The sequence below is a fragment of the Prionailurus bengalensis genome, chromosome X (genome assembly GCF_016509475.1).
Source record: "Prionailurus bengalensis isolate Pbe53 chromosome X, Fcat_Pben_1.1_paternal_pri, whole genome shotgun sequence".
NCBI classification, from domain to species: Eukaryota; Metazoa; Chordata; class Mammalia; order Carnivora; family Felidae; genus Prionailurus; species Prionailurus bengalensis.
The window spans coordinates 128,575,715-128,596,762 of record NC_057361.1 but is presented as its reverse complement, the minus strand read 5'-3'; the positions used below and the strand labels follow the sequence as shown (position 1 = coordinate 128,596,762).

General features: G+C 48.3%; 3 protein-coding genes and 1 pseudogene across 3 annotated transcripts; 3 read left to right on the top strand and 1 right to left on the bottom strand.

Annotated features, from left to right (window-relative positions):
- Window positions 1–738: 738 nt before the first annotated feature.
- On the top strand, window positions 739–2,001 carry LOC122477455 (histone H2A-Bbd type 2/3-like). Its single transcript, XM_043570441.1, has 2 exons — window positions 739–846; window positions 1,261–2,001. The coding sequence occupies exon 2, from the start codon at window positions 1,548–1,550 to the stop codon at window positions 1,887–1,889; it is 342 nt and encodes a 113-aa protein (XP_043426376.1). The 5' UTR covers window positions 739–846; window positions 1,261–1,547; the 3' UTR covers window positions 1,890–2,001.
- Window positions 2,002–2,520: 519 nt separating this feature from the next.
- LOC122477452 (40-kDa huntingtin-associated protein) lies at window positions 2,521–4,443 on the top strand. The gene has a single exon (XM_043570437.1). The coding sequence runs from the start codon at window positions 2,569–2,571 to the stop codon at window positions 3,697–3,699; it is 1,131 nt and encodes a 376-aa protein (XP_043426372.1). The 5' UTR covers window positions 2,521–2,568; the 3' UTR covers window positions 3,700–4,443.
- A 6,877-nt stretch (window positions 4,444–11,320) lies between these two features.
- LOC122477454 (histone H2A-Bbd type 2/3-like) lies at window positions 11,321–12,587 on the bottom strand. The gene is made up of 2 exons (XM_043570440.1): window positions 12,476–12,587; window positions 11,321–12,061 (listed from the first exon to the last, which is right to left on the bottom strand). The coding sequence occupies exon 2, from the start codon at window positions 11,772–11,774 to the stop codon at window positions 11,433–11,435; it is 342 nt and encodes a 113-aa protein (XP_043426375.1). The 5' UTR covers window positions 11,775–12,061; window positions 12,476–12,587; the 3' UTR covers window positions 11,321–11,432.
- Window positions 12,588–12,996: 409 nt separating this feature from the next.
- Window positions 12,997–19,101, top strand: LOC122477192 (annotated as a pseudogene).
- Window positions 19,102–21,048: the final 1,947 nt, after the last annotated feature.

The window sequence follows — 21,048 nt, the reverse complement described above, 5'->3', positions numbered from 1 at the left end:
GGCGTGGTGGAAAGAGGATAAGTTGTACACCATCCAAAGCAAAAACTTTTGTGCATGAAAGGACTCTGTCTAGAAGGTGAAAGGACAAAACGCACAGGATGGGAGAAGCATTTGCAAATCACACATGGGATAAGGGTGTATTTTCCAGAATGCATAAAGAACACCTACAAGTCAACAATGAAAGCACGAACGAACAACCCAGTTAAAAAACGGGAAAGGACTTGAACGGACGTTCCTCCAAAGTGGATGTGCAAATGGCCAAGAGGCACATGAAAAGACGCTCAACATCATGCGCCAACAGGGCGATGAAAATCACAACCGCCATGAGGCACCACTTGGCAGCCAGTAGGCTGGCTCTTCTAGGCACAAGAAAGCAAAACAAAGGCAAAAAGACGAGTTGGGGCGAGGGTGCGCAAGGACCGGGACTCACACACTGCTGCTGGGAATGCAAAGCTGCTGTGGGAATCCGCTGGGCGGCTCCTCAGTAAGTTACCGGCAGAATTAGCACCCCACCCCTCAATCGCAGTCCCAGTGCAATTTTCCTACCCTAGGGAATCAGAAACAGGTGCTCAAACAGAACCCTGTGCAGGAAATGTTCGGCGCAGCGCTGTTCACATCTGCCGCAAGGTGGGAATGGCGGAGCTGCCTGTCAACCCATGAACTGGGATAGGCCGCCACACACGGTGTGTCCCTGCGGTGGAATATTACTCAGCCGTGAAAAGGCTTGAAGCGCTGGCTCACGCTCCCACACGGACGAACGAACCCTAGTGACAACGCTGCGCTACGGGAAAGCAACCAGGCACAGAAAGCCGCCTATTCGCCCAGCGATCCCGCGTGCAGAAAGAAGTAAGTGTCCGGGACAGGCGAACCCCTATGGGCAGCAAGCCGACTAGCGGTTGCCTGGGGGCTCCCGAGGACGGGGGTGGGGGGGAGGGGGGTGCGGTGAGGACTGGCTGCCTGACACGTACAGGGGTTTCTTTGAGGGGTGCTGCCACGGTTTGGAACTAGACGGTCGTGGTGGTCGCCCGACCCCTCTAGTGTATACTCGGGGCCGCTGGCTCCTACACGGGTGTTGGGTGTGCACAATGCGCCCGCCCAGCCAAAAGCCAGCGTTCCTTCAAACAGGGGTTCCAGGGAGCAGGCTCCCGCCCAGCACTGTTTCTCTGCAGCGGGGGCCCATGGGAAAGCAGTGACTTCACCGGATGTACGTGTCCCAAAACGCGCACCCGACCAATGATGGGGTCGGTCTGTGATCTCTAGGATATAGAGTAGCGGCTTTGGAACCCTGCCGGTCGGAAACTTCGGGCCAACTGGCTTTTTACACCGCTTCCCGCCACATCGCACCATATCCAGCCCTATCCGACCGCATCCAGCCACACCCGACCGCATCCAGCCACATCATCCGACCGCATCCAGCCGCACCCGACCGCATCCAGCCACACCCGACCGCATCCAGCCCTATCCGACCGCATCCAGCCGCACCCGACCGCTTCCCGCAGCGCACGCCAGACCGAGGCCCGTCCGAGAAAGCGCAGCCGAGGCCCAGCATGCCTGTGAGGAGGAGCCGTCGAGGGTCGTCCAGTGGCCAGAGCCGGGTCCGCTCCCGCACTGCCCGAGCCGAGTTGACGTTCTCCGTGAGCCACGTGGAGCGCCTCCTGCGGGAGGGCCGCTACTCGCAGCGCCTGGGCGCGTCCGCCCCGATCTTCCTAGCGGCCGTCATCCAGTCCCTGACGGCCAAGGTCCTGGAGCTGGCCGGCATCGAGGCCCGGAACAGCGGCAGGAGGCTCATCACCCCGGATGTCGTGGACATGGTGGTCCACAACCACCCGCTGCTCAGCGCCTTCTTCCAGTCCACCATCATCTCCCAGGCGGTCCCGGGCTGGAACTAGCTGTCCCACGCGACGTGGGGTCCGGCAGGCGCCAGGCCTACTCCTGGCCGGGGTGGGCCCCGGCCGGCCTGGTGCCTCAGGCAGTCACTGAAAGCCAATAAAGTGTTTGGAGAAACCCGTGTGAGCGCTTCTGTCGCTGGTGTGTGGGGCGTGGTCGTGGGACGTCCCTCGTCGGGGGTGGGGGGGAGTGGGGGCGTGGGGCGGGGGCGTGGTCGGGGAAGACCCAGCAGAGCAGCTTGTCTCGGGGATCATGCAGGCGGTGGCCCTGGGCGGGAGAGGCTGGCTCGGGTGGAGGCTTTGACGCGAGGGGTGACGAGTGACCGGGGCGGGGGGACCTGGCGAGCGAGCACCCTGCCAGGTTGGAATTGGGGTCACGCGGGACGGCGAGCTGGGTTTCGGGCCGGTTCGGTTACAGATTCTGGGAGACGCCTTCGGCCACGCGGGTAAACAGGCCGTCACCCAGCCACAGGGGGCACCTGGCCAGGCCCCGCCCCAGGGTCCACGATTTGCACACACGACCCGCGCGGGGCGAGGCCTCTCCTGCGGGCCCCGTCGCTTGCGTATCACCGGGGCAACGGGGCGCCTGGCTGCCCGAGCGCGGACGCAGGGCACGTCGCCGCCGGGCGCCCGCACGTCCGACCGTCCGCGTCCGCGTCTGCGTCTGCGTGTGGCGGCGAACATGGCGGCGTCCGCGCCCGGCCTGGGCGGCGCTGCGGGCCCGGGCCCCGAGGCCGGGGACTTCTTGGCGCGGTACCGCCAGGTGTCGAGCAAGCTGAAGAAGCGGTTCCTGCGGAAGCCCAACGTGGCGGAGGCGGGCGAGCAGTTCGGGCAGCTGGGCCGGGAGCTGCGCGCCCAGGAGTGCCTGCCCTACGCGGCCTGGTGCCAGCTGGCGGTGGCGCGCTGCCAGCAGGCGCTCTTCCACGGGCCTGGGGAGGCGCTGGCGCTCACCGAGGCCGCCCGCCTCTTCCTGCGGCAGGAGCGCGACGCGCGCCAGCGACTCGCCTGCCCGGCGGCCTACGGGGAGCCGCTGCAGGCCGCCGCCAACGCCCTGGGCGCCGCCGTGCGCCTGCACCTCGAGCTGGGCCAGCCGGCCGCCGCCGCCGCCCTCTGCCTGGAGCTGGCCGCCGCCCTGCGCGACCTGGGCCAGCCGGCCGCCGCCGCCGGCCACTTCCAGCGCGCCGCCCACCTGCAGCTCCCGCAGCTGCCCCTGGCCGCGCTGCAGGCGCTTGGCGACGCCGCCTCCTGCCAGCTGCTGGCGCGCGACTACAACGGCGCCCTGGCGGTCTTCACGCGCATGCAGCGCCTGGCGCGGGAGCACGGCAGCCACCCGGTGCCGCCGCCGCCGCCGCCGCCCCCGCCGCCGCCGCCGCCTCCGGGGCCACAGGTCGGGCCCGGCGCGGCCCCGGCCCTGCCCGCCGCGCTGCTCCCTGCGAACGGCGGCCCTGCGCCCGCGCCCTCTCCCGCCACGCTGGGCGCCTTCTCCGACGTGCTGGTCCGCTGCGAGGTGTCCCGCGTGCTGCTGCTGCTGCTGCTGCAACCGCCGCCCGCCAAGCTCCTGCCGGAGCACGCCCACACTCTGGAGAAGTACTCCTGGGAGGCTTTCGACGGCCACGGGCAGGAGAGCGGCGGCCAGCTTCCTGACGAGCTGTTCCTGCTGCTGCAGTCCTTGGTCATGGCCACCCACGAAAAGGACACGGAAGCCGTCAAGTCGCTGCAAGTGGAGATGTGGCCACTGTTGAGTGCCGAGCAGAATCACCTCCTTCACCTGGTTCTGCAAGAAACCGTCTCCCCCTCGGGACAGGGCATCTGAGGACTCACGTGAACGAAGGCACTCGTTGCTTGCTACCAAACGTCGTGCGTCTCCCTTGGCGTTTCGGGGGGAAATACAAGTCGGGGATGCCGGCAAAGTTCTACCTTGGTTTCTCGTCCTCCTCTGGCCACTGTAGCAATATAGTTCACTGGGTGGTACCCGTGTCCCAAAGACTGACTTCCATAACGGAGGGAGGGAAAAACAACCAGGACAACGTGATAGAATGAGAGTGGAAGACAGGGCTCTCTTCCCCAAGGCTGCAACATAAGAATGAGAACCCTCTTGCGGCGCCTGGGGTGGCTCAGTCCGGAGTCTGATTTCAGCTCAGGTCATGATCTCGCTGTTAGTGAGTCCGAGACCTCCCCCCACCACCTTGGGGCCCTGCGCTGACAGCTGGGAGCCTGCTTGGGATTCTCTGTCTCCCTCTCTGCCCCTCCCCTGCTGCACCCATGCTCTCTGTCTCAATAGAAATAAAAAGAACCCCGTTTATCCCTTACTTCTTCCACCCAACTCCCCCTACATCTTTGTGGCAGAGGATTTCATGTTTCACAGTTCTGCCGAAATACTTAAGCTATAGGATTTTTTTTTTATCGTGATCTCATTTCTTAGCGTATATTGACGTCTATCTGTGGGATCACCCAAGTAGTTTCATCTGCCCCATGCATATTTGTGGGAATCATTTGATTAGTACATTGTTGTTGCTCCAGCCCTAAATCCACAATAAAGCCATCCTGGTGCCCCTAACCTGTGGTTTAGCTTTACTTCATCTATAACATGGGAATAGCTTCTCTGCCCATCCAGAAGCAGGAGGTAGAAAAACAGTTCTCCTTCAGGTCCATGATGCATTCATTCATTTGAAATGGACAGTGTGCCTGGGATTCAGGCTGTGCCCCACAGTGAATCTACAGAGATCATTTGCGATGTGGTGCTTAAGTGGTCCTTACTTAAGAGAGCTACCATGCAAATGTGTCTGGTGCAAGGTTGGGGGCGGGGCGGGAATGTTCTAACAAATGTGTTTAGCAAATGTGTCGGTGTGCATTGGAATTCACAGTTCTGGTTCCAGGTTCTATTCTGAGAGGTATGCCTAATCCATGTGACAATCCTGTATTTGTAGTAGGGACCTTTCTGTACCTCTTATTTAACTCCAATGTGTAAAACCAGCACGGTTCTTTGGTATTGTGTGGTCATGTATGTGAAAGACAGTGTCTTTGTTCTGCAAGAGCAGGGTGGTATCCCATTTCAAAATACTACATTTCCAAAGCTTTTTGGTCCGAATGTTACATGCAGACATTACAGTCTGGGGGCTTTTTCAATTCCATTTTATTTTCTTCACGGTGTTGGGAGTGATAACGAGAAGTCTTCAGAATAGAATCTTCTCAATCATTCAGGTTTGGGAAAATGCATCCTTTACGCTGAAGTTGTGTACGGTACTAATATTTTGGAGTGAGATTTAAGGGCACAGCTTGGCGGTAGATTTGCCTTATTTTGTGTGCATTGCAGGGGATATGTACAGGTTGTCACCATGAGTTAAGTGCCGCAAAAGGGGCGGGACTTTTAGCGTATTCTTTCCTACTTCTGTTTCAACAATGTGGGAGCAATAGGTAAGGAAATGTGGGACAGGCCCATCTGAGACAGACTCAGCCAGCATTCCTGTGCTCTCACTTGTCTGCCAGGAAGGGTCTTTCGGAGCCCTAAAAACGTCATCCAATTTTTTGCAAAAGTGGCTAGGGTACCAGACACATGGCAAGATGCTCAACATCGCTCATCATCAGGGAAATGCAAGTCAAAACCACAGTGAGATAGCCCCTCACACCTGTCAGAATGGTTAAAATCAAGAGCACAAGAAACAACATGTTGGTGAGGATGTAGAGAAAAGGGAACCCTCTTGCACTGTTGGTGGGAATAAAAACTAGTGCAGCCACCCTGGAAAACTGTGGAGTTTCCTCAAAAAGTTAAAAATAGAGCTGCCCTTCAACCCAGCAATTGTGCTAGTAGGTATTTACACAAAGAAAATGAAAATACGAATTTGAATAGATATATGCACCCCTATGTTTATTGTGGCATTATTTATCATCGTCAAAATATGGAAGCAATCCAAGTGTCCATCCATAGATGAATGGAAAAAAAAAGATCTATGTATAGAAGTACACATATGCACACACACACACACACACACTGGAATATTAGCCATAAAAAGAATGAAGTCTTGCCATTTCCAACAACATGGATGCATCTAGAAGGCATAATGCTCTGTGAAATAAGCCAGTCTTAAACTGGAATTTACAAAGAAAGTTGTTAGGTTGCATGCTCTTTCCTGCTTTTGCTTTTCCTGGTGTATTCCTCTCCATCTGTGCTACGGGCCTGGCTGGCTGCCTTACTGTTTTATGACAAAAATGTTTAGGAGTTATGGAATGTGGCTGGTGCTGGTATTTGGATTTGGGCTCCAGGAAAAGCCTCCTTAGGCCTCTGGTCTAACTCCTTGCCTTGAGGAAGTGGCAGGGAAGGATTACTAGAAAGCTTAGTGTTGGATGTATGAACAACATTAGAGTTCTCCAGAGAAATAAAATGAATAGAATCTCTCTATGTATATGTGTGGATACTTACATATGTTTATATACACATACATATACACATATATATATGTTTGTATGTACAAACAGAAAGATTGATTTTAAGGTATTGGTTCACAAGACTGTGGAGGCTTGAAAAGCCCCAAATCTTCAGGATAGGCCAGTAGCCTGGAGACCCAGAAAAGAGGTGCATTTGGAGTCCCAAGGCAGTTTGCAGGGTTAATGGCTGAATTCCTCTCTTCCAAGGAAGTCAGTCTTTTTCTGTTAAGGCTTTTTTTTTTCAACGTTTATTTATTTTTTGGGGGGACAGAGAGAGACAGAGCATGAACAGGGGAGGGGCAGAGAGAGAGGGAGACACAGAATCGGAAACAGGCTCCAGGCTCTGAGCCATCAGCCCAGAGCCTGACGCAGGGCTCGAACTCACAGACCGCGAGATCGTGACCTGGCTGAAGTCGGACGCTTAACCGACTGCGCCACCCAGGCGCCCCAAGGCTTTTTTAAAAAAATGTTTATTTATGAGAGAGAGAGAGAGAGAGAGAGAGCACAAGCAGGGGAGGGGCGGAGAGAGAGGGAGACACAGAATCAAAAGCAGACCCCAGGCTCTGCTCTGTCAGCACAGAGCCTGACGTGGGGCTTGAACTCATGAACCACTGGATCATGACCTGAGCCAAAGTTGGATGCCCAACAACTGAGCTACCCAGGTGCCCCTCTGTTAAGGCTTTTAATTGATTGGATGAGGCCCATTGACATGTGGGGGGGGTAATCTGCTTTACTCAAGGTCCACTTATTTTTTTTTAATTTTTTTAATGTTTATGTATTTTTGAGAGAGAGAGAGAGAGAGAGAGAGAGAGAGTGGGGGAGGGGCAGAGAGCGAGGGAAACACAGAATCCAAAGCAGGCTCCAGGCTCTGAGCTGTTGGCCCAGAGCCTGACGCGGGGCTCCAACTCACAGACCACGAGATCATGACCTGAGCCAAAGTCGGGTGCATAACCGACTGAGCCACCCAGGCACCCCAAGGTCCACTTATTAAATGTTAATGTCAACTACAAAATACCCTCACAGAAACATCAAAAGTAATGTTTGACCAAATGTCTGGGTACAGTGGCCTAGTCAAGTTGACACATAAAATTAACCGTCACAGGTACACCCTTTATCAACTTGGCACCAAGACCCATCTCCTTAAAACATTCTTAAACTCTTAATAAAGATAATAACAAGATTCTACTTAGACCTAATGTGGTACAACGATCCTGTGTACAACCAAGACTACAATACCCCTTTCCCCAGTAGAGGATGCACAGTCCTTCAGTAATATTTGCTCTTCTCCTTGACATCCTGGAACTTCAGTACTATGATGTAAAGTTAATACTTAAATACTATGATATAAATTCAATGCACTCCATATTATAGGAGGATAAGTGAGGGAAGAAAGCACATTTTAGGCATACAAACTTACAAACATTGATAACAAGAGAAGGGAAAATATTCATGTCAATTACAATCCCTGTTTCTGTAACTGATCACATAATCATAGCTGGTATTCATAATGCACAATTACACTGACATGAATAATCTAAAATAGTCAAATTGATCAATGGTAGTTACCAGGGCCTGAAGGGAGGGGGAAATGGAGAGTTACTAATCAATGGGCATAAAGCTTCAAATCAGCAAGATTAATAAGTTCTAGAGATCTGCCATATAACATTGTACCTATAATCCATAGTAATGTATTATACACTAAAGAAATTTATCAAGGGGGTAGATCTTTTAGGTCTATTCTAAATAGAATAAAATTTTATAAAGAGATACTCTTAAATATAAAGACACAAAGTTAAAAGTAGAACAATATTTTAAAAAGTAGAATATATAAATATATATTATAAAAACAGAAGGCATAGAAAGCTAGAATGGTTATTCAGATATTAGAAAAATTCCAATCATGTTAGAGATTTTAGCATCACTCTTGTGGCAAATTGAAATGTGCTCAATGATCTTTTATCATTAGTTAATTGCAAAATAAAGCCACGATGAGATATCACTATCTACCTGATGTAGAATGGCCAAAACTAACCAGCTGGCAACATCAAATGTTGGCAAGGATATGGAACAACTGGGACCCTCACACATAGTGGGAGTATAAAAGGGTACAAACTCTTTGGAAAACAGTTAAGCAGTTTCTTATAAAGCTAGATATACACCTAACCTATTACCTAACACTTCCACTTTTAGGAATTATCCAAGGGAAATGAAAGCATATTAGCACACAAAAACTTTAACACACATATTTATAGTAGGTCTTTTCGTAATAATAAAAAACTAAAAACAGGCCAGATGTCCATCAAAAGTTGAATGTATAGGGGCGCCTGGGTTGCTCGGTCAGTTGGGCATCCGACTTCCACTCGGGTCATGATCTTGCGGCTCGTGGGTTAGAGCCCCGCGTTGGGCTCTGTGCTGGCAGCTTGGAGCCTGGAGCCTGCTTCAGTTTCTGTCTCCCCTTCTTTCTGTCTCTCTGCTGCTTGCTCTCTCTCTCTCTCTGTCAAATATGAATAAACAATTAAAAAAATTTTTTAAAAGTTGAATGTATAAACATAGTGTGGTTTAATACAGCTGAATAACACTGATGAAAAGGAATGGATCATTAATACATGCAAAATATGGTTGAATCTCAAGCTTCACTGAAATTAGTTACACTTTTGACTCCATTTATCTGAAGTTCTGGAACTTCAAGACTAATATGGGGTAGGAAAAAATAAGATCAGTGGTTGCCTATAGGAAATGAGGATGAGACTAATTCGGAAGGGGCCTAAGAAAACTTTTCATGTGATTTATCAGTCCAACTCTTTAGTATTTAGCCTAGAGAAACGAAAATTTATATTTATACAAAAACATGTCCATAAATGTTTATAGCAGTTTATTCAAAATTTCCCAAACCTGGAAACCAGAATGTCCTATAATAAGCAAATGATTAAACAAACTGTGATATACCCATATAATGGAATAATACTTGAACATAAAACATAACTATTGATATATTCTAGTTGAACAATCCAGATAAACCTGGAAAGCAATATGTTGAATGATAGCAGCCAGTTTTAAAGGTGACATACTGTATGAATATATTTACAAGATGTTCTGGGAAAGGAAGTTCTACAGAGATGGAGAACAGAGCAGTGGTTATTCTCAAGATTAGGTCTGAGGAAAGGGTTTCGCTAATGTTGAGTTTAAACTCCTCCAAAATACAACTGCTTCAGCATTCATTTTATGTGGATAAGTGACATGCAGGGGTCTTGAGAAAACAAGAGCCTACCCTCAAGTGCATGCCCTAGATGACAACCAGCTGAGTCACAAGTAAGTGTAAGAACCTGACAAGACTTCCCCAATCACCCTAGTGTTAGTCTCTCCTGCCTCCCAGGTCCTCCCTTTGTGGGTCCCTTAGATAAGATTTCCACAGAGCTTAACAAAACACCATTCTTTTTTGTTTGTTTTGAATTGGTCAATCCATCCTGAGCCTGGAAACCCAGAAAGATTTCACCTATGAACCTTAGTAAAGGCATATGCCCAGTTCCTGTTGCCCCCTCTCTGCTTATGCCCTGCCTTGACCTCCCCATGTGGCCCGCCAGGCATGCTGTGTACCTCTTCAGGAGCTACGAGTAATACACCTCTCCGTTTCATTTTCCCTTTCAGTCTCTGTTGAAACTTGGCTCACCATCGCACACACTTACCCTGGGTTCTCCTTAAATTTTTTAAGTGTATTTATTTTGACGGGGGGGTGGGTGGGGAGAAGGCGGGGCAGGAGCAGAAAGAAGCCGAGAGAGGGAGAGAGAAAGACACTCGCACTGGGAGCTCAGAGACCCATGTGGGGCTCAATCTCATGTACCCTGAGATAATGACCTTAGCCAAAATCAAACTCCCACGCTCAACCAACTGAGCCACCCAGGCACCCCAGGGCTCTCCTTAAAAGTGTTAATTTAACAAAAATCACAACTAAAAAGGGACAGTAGTACCAAATCAGAAACTATTCTGTGTCGATGAAGCTGTTCCATAGCCTGACTGTGGTGGTGGATACACATATGTATACAAATGTTGAATTCATAGAACTGGGCTCCAAAAGAGGTTGATTTTTTGTATAATGTAAAACATAAAAAACAGAAAAGAAATAACAGCATCATGGATTGCATACCCTAGTATCATCCCTAAGATTTAGTAAATTCTTACTTTAGCATAATTTTATATATATATGCATATAAAATTTTACACATTTAATTTTATTATATATACATAGGTATGCATATAAAATTTTATACATTTAATTTCCTTTAACTCTTCTAATCACTGTTCTAAAATGGAGGGCAAGTATTATGCTATCACTATAAAAATGAAGAAATTTAAGTTTCAGTGAAACACCAGTATCATAGCAGGAAAGCAGCAGGCATAAAATGTCTTACTGATCAAATTCAAACTACATAAAGCATAAATAAATAACACTAAAAAATGTAGGACTCACACTTAGCCATTATTCTGGCTTTGAGACCCTATGGTCTAGTGCAAGATACTTATGCAAATTAACGGTTCTGGGGCAAGAACTTTTCCAGGGGCAAAGTTGATACATAAGAAAGCCAAGGAGTGAGGCCTTGCCTGGTGCCAGTCTTGTATGCAAATCATGGATCCTGGGGCTGGGCCTGGCCAGGTGCCCCCTGTGGCTGGGTGACGGCCTGTTTACCCGCGTGGCCGAAGGCGTCTCCCAGAATCTGTAACCGAACCGGCCCGAAACCCAGCTCGCCGTCCCGCGTGACCCCAATTCCAACCTGGCAGGGTGCTCGCTCGCCAGGTCCCCCCGCCCCGGTCACTCGTCACCCCTCGCGTCAAAGCCTCCACCCGAGCCAGCCTCTCCCGCCCAGGGCCACCGCCTGCATGATCCCCGAGACAAGCTGCTCTGCTGGGTCTTCCCCGACCACGCCCCCGCCCCACGCCCCCACTCCCCCCCACCCCCGACGAGGGACGTCCCACGACCACGCCCCACACACCAGCGACAGAAGCGCTCACACGGGTTTCTCCAAACACTTTATTGGCTTTCAGTGACTGCCTGAGGCACCAGGCCGGCCGGGGCCCACCCCGGCCAGGAGTAGGCCTGGCGCCTGCCGGACCCCACGTCGCGTGGGACAGCTAGTTCCAGCCCGGGACCGCCTGGGAGATGATGGTGGACTGGAAGAAGGCGCTGAGCAGCGGGTGGTTGTGGACCACCATGTCCACGACATCCGGGGTGATGAGCCTCCTGCCGCTGTTCCGGGCCTCGATGCCGGCCAGCTCCAGGACCTTGGCCGTCAGGGACTGGATGACGGCCGCTAGGAAGATCGGGGCGGACGCGCCCAGGCGCTGCGAGTAGCGGCCCTCCCGCAGGAGGCGCTCCACGTGGCTCACGGAGAACGTCAACTCGGCTCGGGCAGTGCGGGAGCGGACCCGGCTCTGGCCACTGGACGACCCTCGACGGCTCCTCCTCACAGGCATGCTGGGCCTCGGCTGCGCTTTCTCGGACGGGCCTCGGTCTGGCGTGCGCTGCGGGAAGCGGTCGGGTGCGGCTGGATGCGGTCGGATAGGGCTGGATGCGGTCGGGTGTGGCTGGATGCGGTCGGGTGCGGCTGGATGCGGTCGGATGATGTGGCTGGATGCGGTCGGGTGTGGCTGGATGCGGTCGGATAGGGCTGGATATGGTGCGATGTGGCGGGAAGCGGTGTAAAAAGCCAGTTGGCCCGAAGTTTCCGACCGGCAGGGTTCCAAAGCCGCTACTCTATATCCTAGAGATCACAGACCGACCCCATCATTGGTCGGGTGCGCGTTTTGGGACACGTACATCCGGTGAAGTCACTGCTTTCCCATGGGCCCCCGCTGCAGAGAAACAGTGCTGGGCGGGAGCCTGCTCCCTGGAACCCCTGTTTGAAGGAACGCTGGCTTTTGGCTGGGCGGGCGCATTGTGCACACCCAACACCCGTGTAGGAGCCAGCGGCCCCGAGTATACACTAGAGGGGTCGGGCGACCACCACGACCGTCTAGTTCCAAACCGTGGCAGCACCCCTCAAAGAAACCCCTGTACGTGTCAGGCAGCCAGTCCTCACCGCACCCCCCTCCCCCCCACCCCCGTCCTCGGGAGCCCCCAGGCAACCGCTAGTCGGCTTGCTGCCCATAGGGGTTCGCCTGTCCCGGACACTTACTTCTTTCTGCACGCGGGATCGCTGGGCGAATAGGCGGCTTTCTGTGCCTGGTTGCTTTCCCGTAGCGCAGCGTTGTCACTAGGGTTCGTTCGTCCGTGTGGGAGCGTGAGCCAGCGCTTCAAGCCTTTTCACGGCTGAGTAATATTCCACCGCAGGGACACACCGTGTGTGGCGGCCTATCCCAGTTCATGGGTTGACAGGCAGCTCCGCCATTCCCACCTTGCGGCAGATGTGAACAGCGCTGCGCCGAACATTTCCTGCACAGGGTTCTGTTTGAGCACCTGTTTCTGATTCCCTAGGGTAGGAAAATTGCACTGGGACTGCGATTGAGGGGTGGGGTGCTAATTCTGCCGGTAACTTACTGAGGAGCCGCCCAGCGGATTCCCACAGCAGCTTTGCATTCCCAGCAGCAGTGTGTGAGTCCCGGTCCTTGCGCACCCTCGCCCCAACTCGTCTTTTTGCCTTTGTTTTGCTTTCTTGTGCCTAGAAGAGCCAGCCTACTGGCTGCCAAGTGGTGCCTCATGGCGGTTGTGATTTTCATCGCCCTGTTGGCGCATGATGTTGAGCGTCTTTTCATGTGCCTCTTGGCCATTTGCACATCCACTTTGGAGGAACGTCCGTTCAAGTCCTTTCCCGTTTTTTAACTGGGTTGTTCGTTCGTGCTTTCATTGTTGACTTGTAGGTGTTCTTTATGCATTCTGGAAAATACACCCTTATCCCATGTGTGATTTGCAAATGCTTCTCCCATCCTGTGCGTTTTGTCCTTTCACCTTCTAGACAGAGTCCTTTCATGCACAAAAGTTTTTGCTTTGGATGGTGTACAACTTATCCTCTTTCCACCACGCCCCTTCTTTTGTGGCTGTGCTTTTGCTGCCCTATCTAAGGAACTCTGGTGGTTAACTTTATGTGTCAACTTGACTATCGCATGGTACCCAGTTATTTTATCAAACACTTTTCTAGGTGTTAGGTACTTTTACGTGAGATTAATATGTATATTAATAGAATTGCAGTGAAACAGATTATTCCCCATAATGTGGGTGCTTCTCATCTAATCAGTTGAAGGAAAAAAAAAACTGGAAAAAAAAACTGACGTCTGCCAAGGAAGAGAGAATTTTATCAGTGGACTTTCTTGGGACTTGAACTGCAACATCAACTCTTCCTTAAGTCTCCAGAATTGTACCCCAGCCTGGAAATTTTGGTCTTGCCATCCTCCACAATACTGTGAACCAATCCTGAATCGTCTCTCTCCCCCTCTCTCTCTCTCTCCACACACACACACACACACACCCTTTTTTCTGTTTCTTTGGTGAATTTTGACTAATGTAGATTTTGATAGTAAGAAAAGTCCTAAAGCAACAGAATCTTAAGAATGAATTTTCTAAATTTGGTTCTGGAGTTTCTGGAATTTGTTCTCTGGTCTCATTAGTTTTAAAGTTACTAATGAGTCTATTGCCAATGGTAAAGAAAACACTGATAGTCCATGACCTAATATGGTAATAGAGATACAGAAAATATCACCACTGTATATTACTAATCATACACTAATAAGAAGCAAGGTTCTTGGTGACCATATATATAAAACTTTAGAACATTTTTGTCAAACTCATAAACATAATGAGTTGGTTGTGAATGTCTCTGGACAAAGTGGGGAATTGTGGGGAATAAGCTTAGGAATTCACTGACCTTAAACCAATGGGTTAACAAGGTTTAGGATGAAAGCATCCAAGATTATGTAAACAGGGCAGAAGTGCCCCCAGTATAGAACAGAGGCATAGGAATAGGAAGCCACAGGATGAAAGCATCCAAGGTTAGGTAATCGGGGCAGAAGTGCCCCCAACATAGTACCAAAACAGAAAGCTGCTTGCACAGGAAAGAAGGACGACAATAGGTAAACAGGTAAACAGGGCTATAGACCACAGCAGAATGAAGTTGCCGGACGGAGCTAATTAGCAAAAGAATGGTGCTTTGTTGACCCTGTGGTAGCATGCTCTATCTCTCTTATCCCCTAGGCCCAGTGTCACGATTTTTGTTTTATATTTACCCAAACCCCTAACATTGCCTATCTTTGAAACCCCCTTTCTCTCACACACGAGTTAATGTTCACTGTTTCATTGTCTCTTTGTGCACATCCATCACATTTGTAAGCCTTCTGATCCTAATAAAAACAGAGCAAGGACCCTTACTCGGGGTTCTTGTCTCCTCCTGGACATTAGCCTCTCTCGCATTCTAATTCTGTGGCCACCCTCTTGCTGGCCAAGAGAGAACTCCAGACCCAGAGTTTATGACAGGGAATAAATGAATGAGTGCTGGGATTCAAATTCTCAGCTCAAGTGTCACACAAATGACCTGAAAACTTCTCTATCTTCCCTGAAGCAGATATTTCCTGTAGCCACAGAGCTGAGTTTTCTGAAAACCAAACCCAGAAACTCATTCTGCGAGTGGCTGAATTGCAATGAAAATTGAATTCCCAGCCTTGCAGAATGTTCATTGTTAATGTGTGGGTGAAAATTGGAATGGAGGTAAATAGGAAAACTTTGATGAAGCTGGGGATTTTGAACCCCTAGATTCTGATAAGTCTTCTTTGCCAATAGAAACTACCTCTCTACCCCTGTCCAAGGAGATTAAACCTGCATGGCTCTGGGGAAACTGTAATAGCCTCCTATGAAGTATTTATCTTACAAAACACTACCATTTATCCTCAGGACCTCCACCACCCCTTTCTGTTTCTAGACATATAAGTAGAGTCAAGTCCTAGAAGGCCCCTACAGGTGAGACACAAAGTGATCCATGAGGAGGTATACTACACTCCAAAGAATCACTTGATTTTTCTAATTTATACAGAGAAATCCAGGGAATACATATGGGAATGGATATTAAGGGTATGGGTGATGGTGGAACAACATAAAGTTGAATCAAGCTGAATATATTGATATGGGCCCATGAAGCAGTGACTGTGTTTTTAATATTGCAGCTTGGGGAGCTAGAAAGGACTCTAGCCATGTGTTTGATTATTTGGCTGCAACATGAACCAAAAGGTGGCCCACAGTAAATTAACCTGACCTGTTCAACCTGCCTTGGTGTACTGTAGAGGGAGGGATTCAAAAGCTTAATGAGATTGAAATATGACAGTGGATTCGTCATTTAATATCTTTTCATCCACCCTGGGAAGGTTTAGAGGACACATCTTTCATCACAACTGTGGGAAATAAATTTGTGAGGAGACCCCCAGAGCCCCAGCCCTTTGAAGAGCTATCTGATGACTCTTGTCCTATCTGATGACTCTTGTCTGTAGCCAGAACTTAACAATGGAAATTGCTGCCACTGAATTGAGAAATCTAAATGCAGTAGGAGTGATTAGACCTTGGGGTGGCAGGGGCCAAGCGGCAGGCACTCAATAGCCCAAGGCAAGGCAGGTATGGTTACCATAATGGACAGCAGAGTCAGAGCAGCAATCACAATAGTGTGATTCATGGACACCTGTGATGTTGGCTAGTTGGTCACAATGTTCCTAGGAGTGAAGTAGATAGGAAGATGTAATATTTAGCTAGTATTACCATAATGAAATACCATTGACTGAAGGACTTAAACAACAATGTTGGTTTTTTTTCTCACAATTCTGGAGCCTAGAAGGTCAGTATCAAGGTATCAGCAGAGTTGCTCTCTCCTTGGCTTGAAGATGGCTGCCATCTCACTGTGTTCACAGATGGACTTTTTTCTGTCTGTTCATCTTTAGTGTCTCTGGCTCTTCTTATAGGGTCACTGATAAAATTGGATTAGGGCTTCACCCTATGATTTCATTTGACCTTGAAATGGCCCTGTCTTGAAATATAGTCACTTTCAAGGCTATAGGCCCTGTCTTGAAATATAGTCACTTTGGGGGTTAGGGCTTCAACACATGAATTTTGAGGAAACACACTTCAGTCCATAATAGCAGCCCACTAAATTCTTACTTGATCTGTATAAACAGAAGAGTTTTAGATGTAGTGAACAAAAATCTAACTCGAATCACAAAACCTGAAAGTCAATGACCCCAGCCAAATCCCAAACTTGAGCAAGTTTACAGACCCAGAAATCCTTGGATGGATGGGAAGCAGCATTCCCTTGAGGAAGGACCTTGATACACTGCCCAAAATGTCTACTCTTAATCTTTCCCTAAACCTTCCCCAAAGGGACCTACAGATTTTTATCAGTATGATTTTGAACTGGAAAAAAGGAAATAATCAGACCTTTGGGGGGACTACTGGACCCTGGCTCTGAACTTATTAATTCCAAGATACCCAAATTATCATTATGGTCCACAAATCAGAGTAGGAGCTTTTGGAAGTCAGGTGATCAATGGCGTTTTAGCTCCAGCCCATCTCTCAGTGGGTCCACTGGGTCCCTGAACCCATTTTGTGGTTATCTCCCCACAGTTCTGGAAGACACAATTAGAATAAACATACTCAGCAACTGGCAGACCCCACATTCATTCCCTGACCTGTGGACTATTCTGTTCAGGGCTATTTTGTCAGGCAAGGCCAAGTGGAAGCCACTTGAACTGCCTCTACCTAGAAAAATAGTAAACCAAAAGCAATACTACATGCCTGGGAGTATTTCAGAGAATAGTGGCACCATCAAGGACTAGAAAGATACAGAAGTGGTGATTCTCTCTATATCCCTATTGAATTTGCCTATCTGGCCTATGAAGAAGACAGATGAATCTTGGAGAATGACTGTGAATTAGCATAAGCTTAACCAGGTGGTGACTTCAATTGCAGCTGCTGTGCCAGATGTGGTCTCACTGCTTGAGCAAATTTACATCTCTACCACTACCTGGCTTACAGCTGCTGAAAGGCAAATGCCTTTTTCTCCACCCCTGTCCATAAGGCAGTTTGCCTTCAGCTGTCAAGAGCAACAACACACCTTCACCATCCTACTTCAGGGATATATCAACTCTCCACCACTGTGTCATCATTGAGCTTTCGGGGATCTTGATTATCTTTTCCTTCCATGAGATATCACACTACTCCATTATGTTAATGACATTATGCTGATTGGACCCAGTGAGCAAGAAGTAGCAACCACTCCACACTTATTGGTAAGACATCTATATGTCAGGGGGTGGGAAATGAGTCCAACTAAAATTCAGGGGCTTCCTTCCTTAGTGAAATTTTTAGGGGCCTAGTGGTGTGTGGCATGTCAGGATATCATTTCTAAGGTGAAAAATAAGTTATTGCATCTGGGCCCTCCTATGCCCCCAAAAGAAGCCCAACACCTAGTGGGCCTCTTTGGATTTTGCATTTTGGAGGCAACATATTCCTCATTTAGGTGGTTATTATGGACCATTTCCAAGTGATCTGAAAAGGTGCTAATTTTGACTGGGGCCCAGAACAAGAGTAGATCTACAACATGTTCAGACTCTTAGGCAAGCTTCTCTACCACTCAAGCCTTATGATCCACTAGATCCAATGGTGCTTGAAATATCAGTGGCAGATAGGGATGCTTGTTTGGAGCCTTTGACAGGCCCCTATAGATGAATCACAACACAGGCTCTTAGGGCTTCAGACCAAAGCCCTGCCATCCTTTGCAGATGACTACTTTCCTTTTGAGAAATGATTTTTTGGTTTGTTACTGAGCCTTGGTAGAGACTGAATGCCTAACCGTGGGCCACCAAATTGCCATGTTATTTGAACTGCCCATCACGAACTGGGTGTTCTTTGACACACCAAGCTTTTCTTTTTAATAAAATTGGGGGCACACAATGGCACTCCATCCTCAAATGGAAGTGATATGTATGAGACTGAGCCTAAGCTGGCTAAAGGCACAAATACATTATGTGAAGAAGTGGCTCAAACACCCATGGTCTCCACACCTGCTACATTGCTCCTCTCTCTCAGCCTGCACCTATGACCTCATGAGAAGCTCCCTATGATCAGTGAACAGAGGAAGAGAAGACTTGAGCCTGGTTTACAGATGGTACTTCATGACATGCAGGTGCCACCCACAGATGGGCAGGTGTGGCACAACAGCCCCTCTTTGGGACACCCCTGAAGTACAGTGGTGGAAGGAAATCCTCCCAGTGGGCATAACTTAAAGCAGTGCACCTGGTTGTTCACTTTCCTTGGAAGGAGAAATGGCCAGATATGTGTTTACATATTGACTCATGTGCAGTAGCCAATGAATGGTTTGGCTGGATGGTCAGGGAACCTCTAAGGGGAACAATTAGAAAGTTGGTAACAAGAAGCTCTGATTAATTGGTATATGGATAGACCTCTCTAAATGGAAAATAATGTGATGATATCTGTGTCCCATGTGAATGCTCACCAAAGGGTGACCACAGCAGACAAGGATTTTCATACTCAAGTGGATAAGATGAACTGTTCTGTGAACACCAGCCTGCCTCTTTCCCCAGCCACACCCACCAGTGCGCCATGGGCTCATTAATAAAGTAGCCATTGTGGAGGGGATGGAGATCATGCATGGACTCAGCAACATGGACTTCCATTTATCCAGACCAGAGTGGTTACAGCCTAATCCGTCATCAGTAAAGACCGATCTTGTGTCTTTAAAAAAAACAATTGTATTTCTACATACTAGTATGACCATTCCAAAAGTGAAATTAAGAAAATATTTTTAGCAAAAATAAACTATTGGGACTTCATCAAAATAAGAAACTTCTGCACAGTGAAGGAAACAATCAACAAACCTAAAAGGCAACTGATGGAATGGGAGAAGGTATTTGCAAATGACATATCTGATAAAGGGTTAGTATCCAAAATATATTCAGAACTTATACAACTCACCCCAAAAATAAATATTCCAGTGAAGAAATAGGCAGAAGAGATAAACAGACACTTTTCCAAAGAAGACATCCAGATGGCCAACAGACACATGAAAAGATGCTCCACATCACTCATCATCAGGGAAATACAAATCAAAACCACACTGATATACCACCTCACACCTGTCATATGGCTAAAATTAACAACTCATAAAAAATGGATGTTGCTGACGATGTGGAGAAAGGGGAACCCTCCTACACTGTTGGTGGGAATGCAAACTGGTGCAGCCACTCTGGAAAACAGTGTGGAGTTTCCTCAAAAATTTAAATCAGAACTGCCCTACGACCCAGCAATTACACTACTAAGTATTTACCCAGAGGATACAAAAATACGAATTTGAAGGCATACACGCACCCCGATGTTTATAACACTATTATCAACAGTAACCAAACTCTGGATACAGCCCAATTGTTCACTGACTAATGAATGGATAAAGATGTGGGATATATATATATACAATGGAATATTACTCAGCTATAAAAAAGAATGAAATCTTGTCATTTGCAATGATATGGATAGAGCTAAAGAGTATTATACTAAGCGAAGTAATTCAGTGAGGGAAGGACAAATACCATATAATTTCATTCATATGTGGAATTTAAGTAACAAATGATCACAGGGTAAGGGAAGACAGAGGAAAACCAAGAAACAGACTCTTACCTATATAGAACAAACTGATGGTTGACAGAGGGGAGGTGGTCAGGGGGATGGGGTGGATGGGGATGGGGGTCGAGTGCACTTGTTTTGATGAGCACTGGGTGTCATATGGAAGTGTTGAATCACTATATTGTACACCAGAATCTAGTGTTACACTGTATGTTATCTAACTGGAATTTAAATAAAAACTTAAAAAAAAGAGTCTCTTTTTGTGTTTGTTTTGTTTTGTCTTGAAGATTCCACATACAAGTGAAATTATATGGTCCTTGTTTTTCTCTATCTGGCTTATTTCACTTAACCCCGTACCCTTTAGATCCATCCATGTTGTGACAGTACAAAAAAAATTTTTTAACGTTTTATTTATTTTTGAGAGAGAGAGAGAGAATGCAAGCGGGGAAAGGGCAGAGAGAGAGGGGGACAGAGGATCTGAAGCAGACTCTGTACTGACAGCAGAGGTCCCAATGTGGGGCTGAAACTCACAAACCGTGAGATCTTCACCTGAGCTGAAGTCAGACACTCAACTGACTGAGCCACCCAGGCACCCCAGGACAAAAAATTTTAAAGACACTCTGGGCAGCAGCAAAAAAAAAAGAAAGTTCATCTTTTTCACAACTTATTAAGGATTGTACAGAGTTCATTGGACCGTCGTATGTTGTTGCTGTGGTGATGATAAGAGTGGTGGTTTTCCCATGAGGGCTGACGGTCAAGGAATGATTTGAATCTTTTAAGATAAAAAGTTTTTAATTTTTTAATGTTTATTTTTTTTTGAGAGAGAGATAGAGTGCAAGCAGGTTAGGGGCAGATACAGAGGGAGATAGAGAATCTGAAGCAGGCTCCAGGCTCTGAGCTGTCAGCACAGAAGCCCACCGTGGGGCTCAAACCCATGAACCTCAAGATCATGACCTGAGCCAAAGCTGGACACTCAACTGACTGAGCCACCCAGGTGCCCCTAAAATAAAAAGTGTTTTAAATGGATAAATAAGTCACGGAGATGAAAAGCCCAGCATAGAGAATATAGCCAATAATATTACAATAACATTGTGTGTTGACAGATGGTGACTGCATTTATCTTGGTAAGTACCAAGTAATGTACAG

Bases quoted from the DNA above. Each gene is read 5' to 3' on its own strand.
- LOC122477452 (XM_043570437.1), top strand. From the start codon at position 2,569: ATGGCGGCGTCCGCGCCCGGCCTGGGCGGCGCTGCGGGCCCGGGCCCC.
- LOC122477455 (XM_043570441.1), top strand. From the start codon at position 1,548: ATGCCTGTGAGGAGGAGCCGTCGAGGGTCGTCCAGTGGCCAGAGCCGG.
- LOC122477454 (XM_043570440.1), bottom strand. From the start codon at position 11,774: ATGCCTGTGAGGAGGAGCCGTCGAGGGTCGTCCAGTGGCCAGAGCCGG.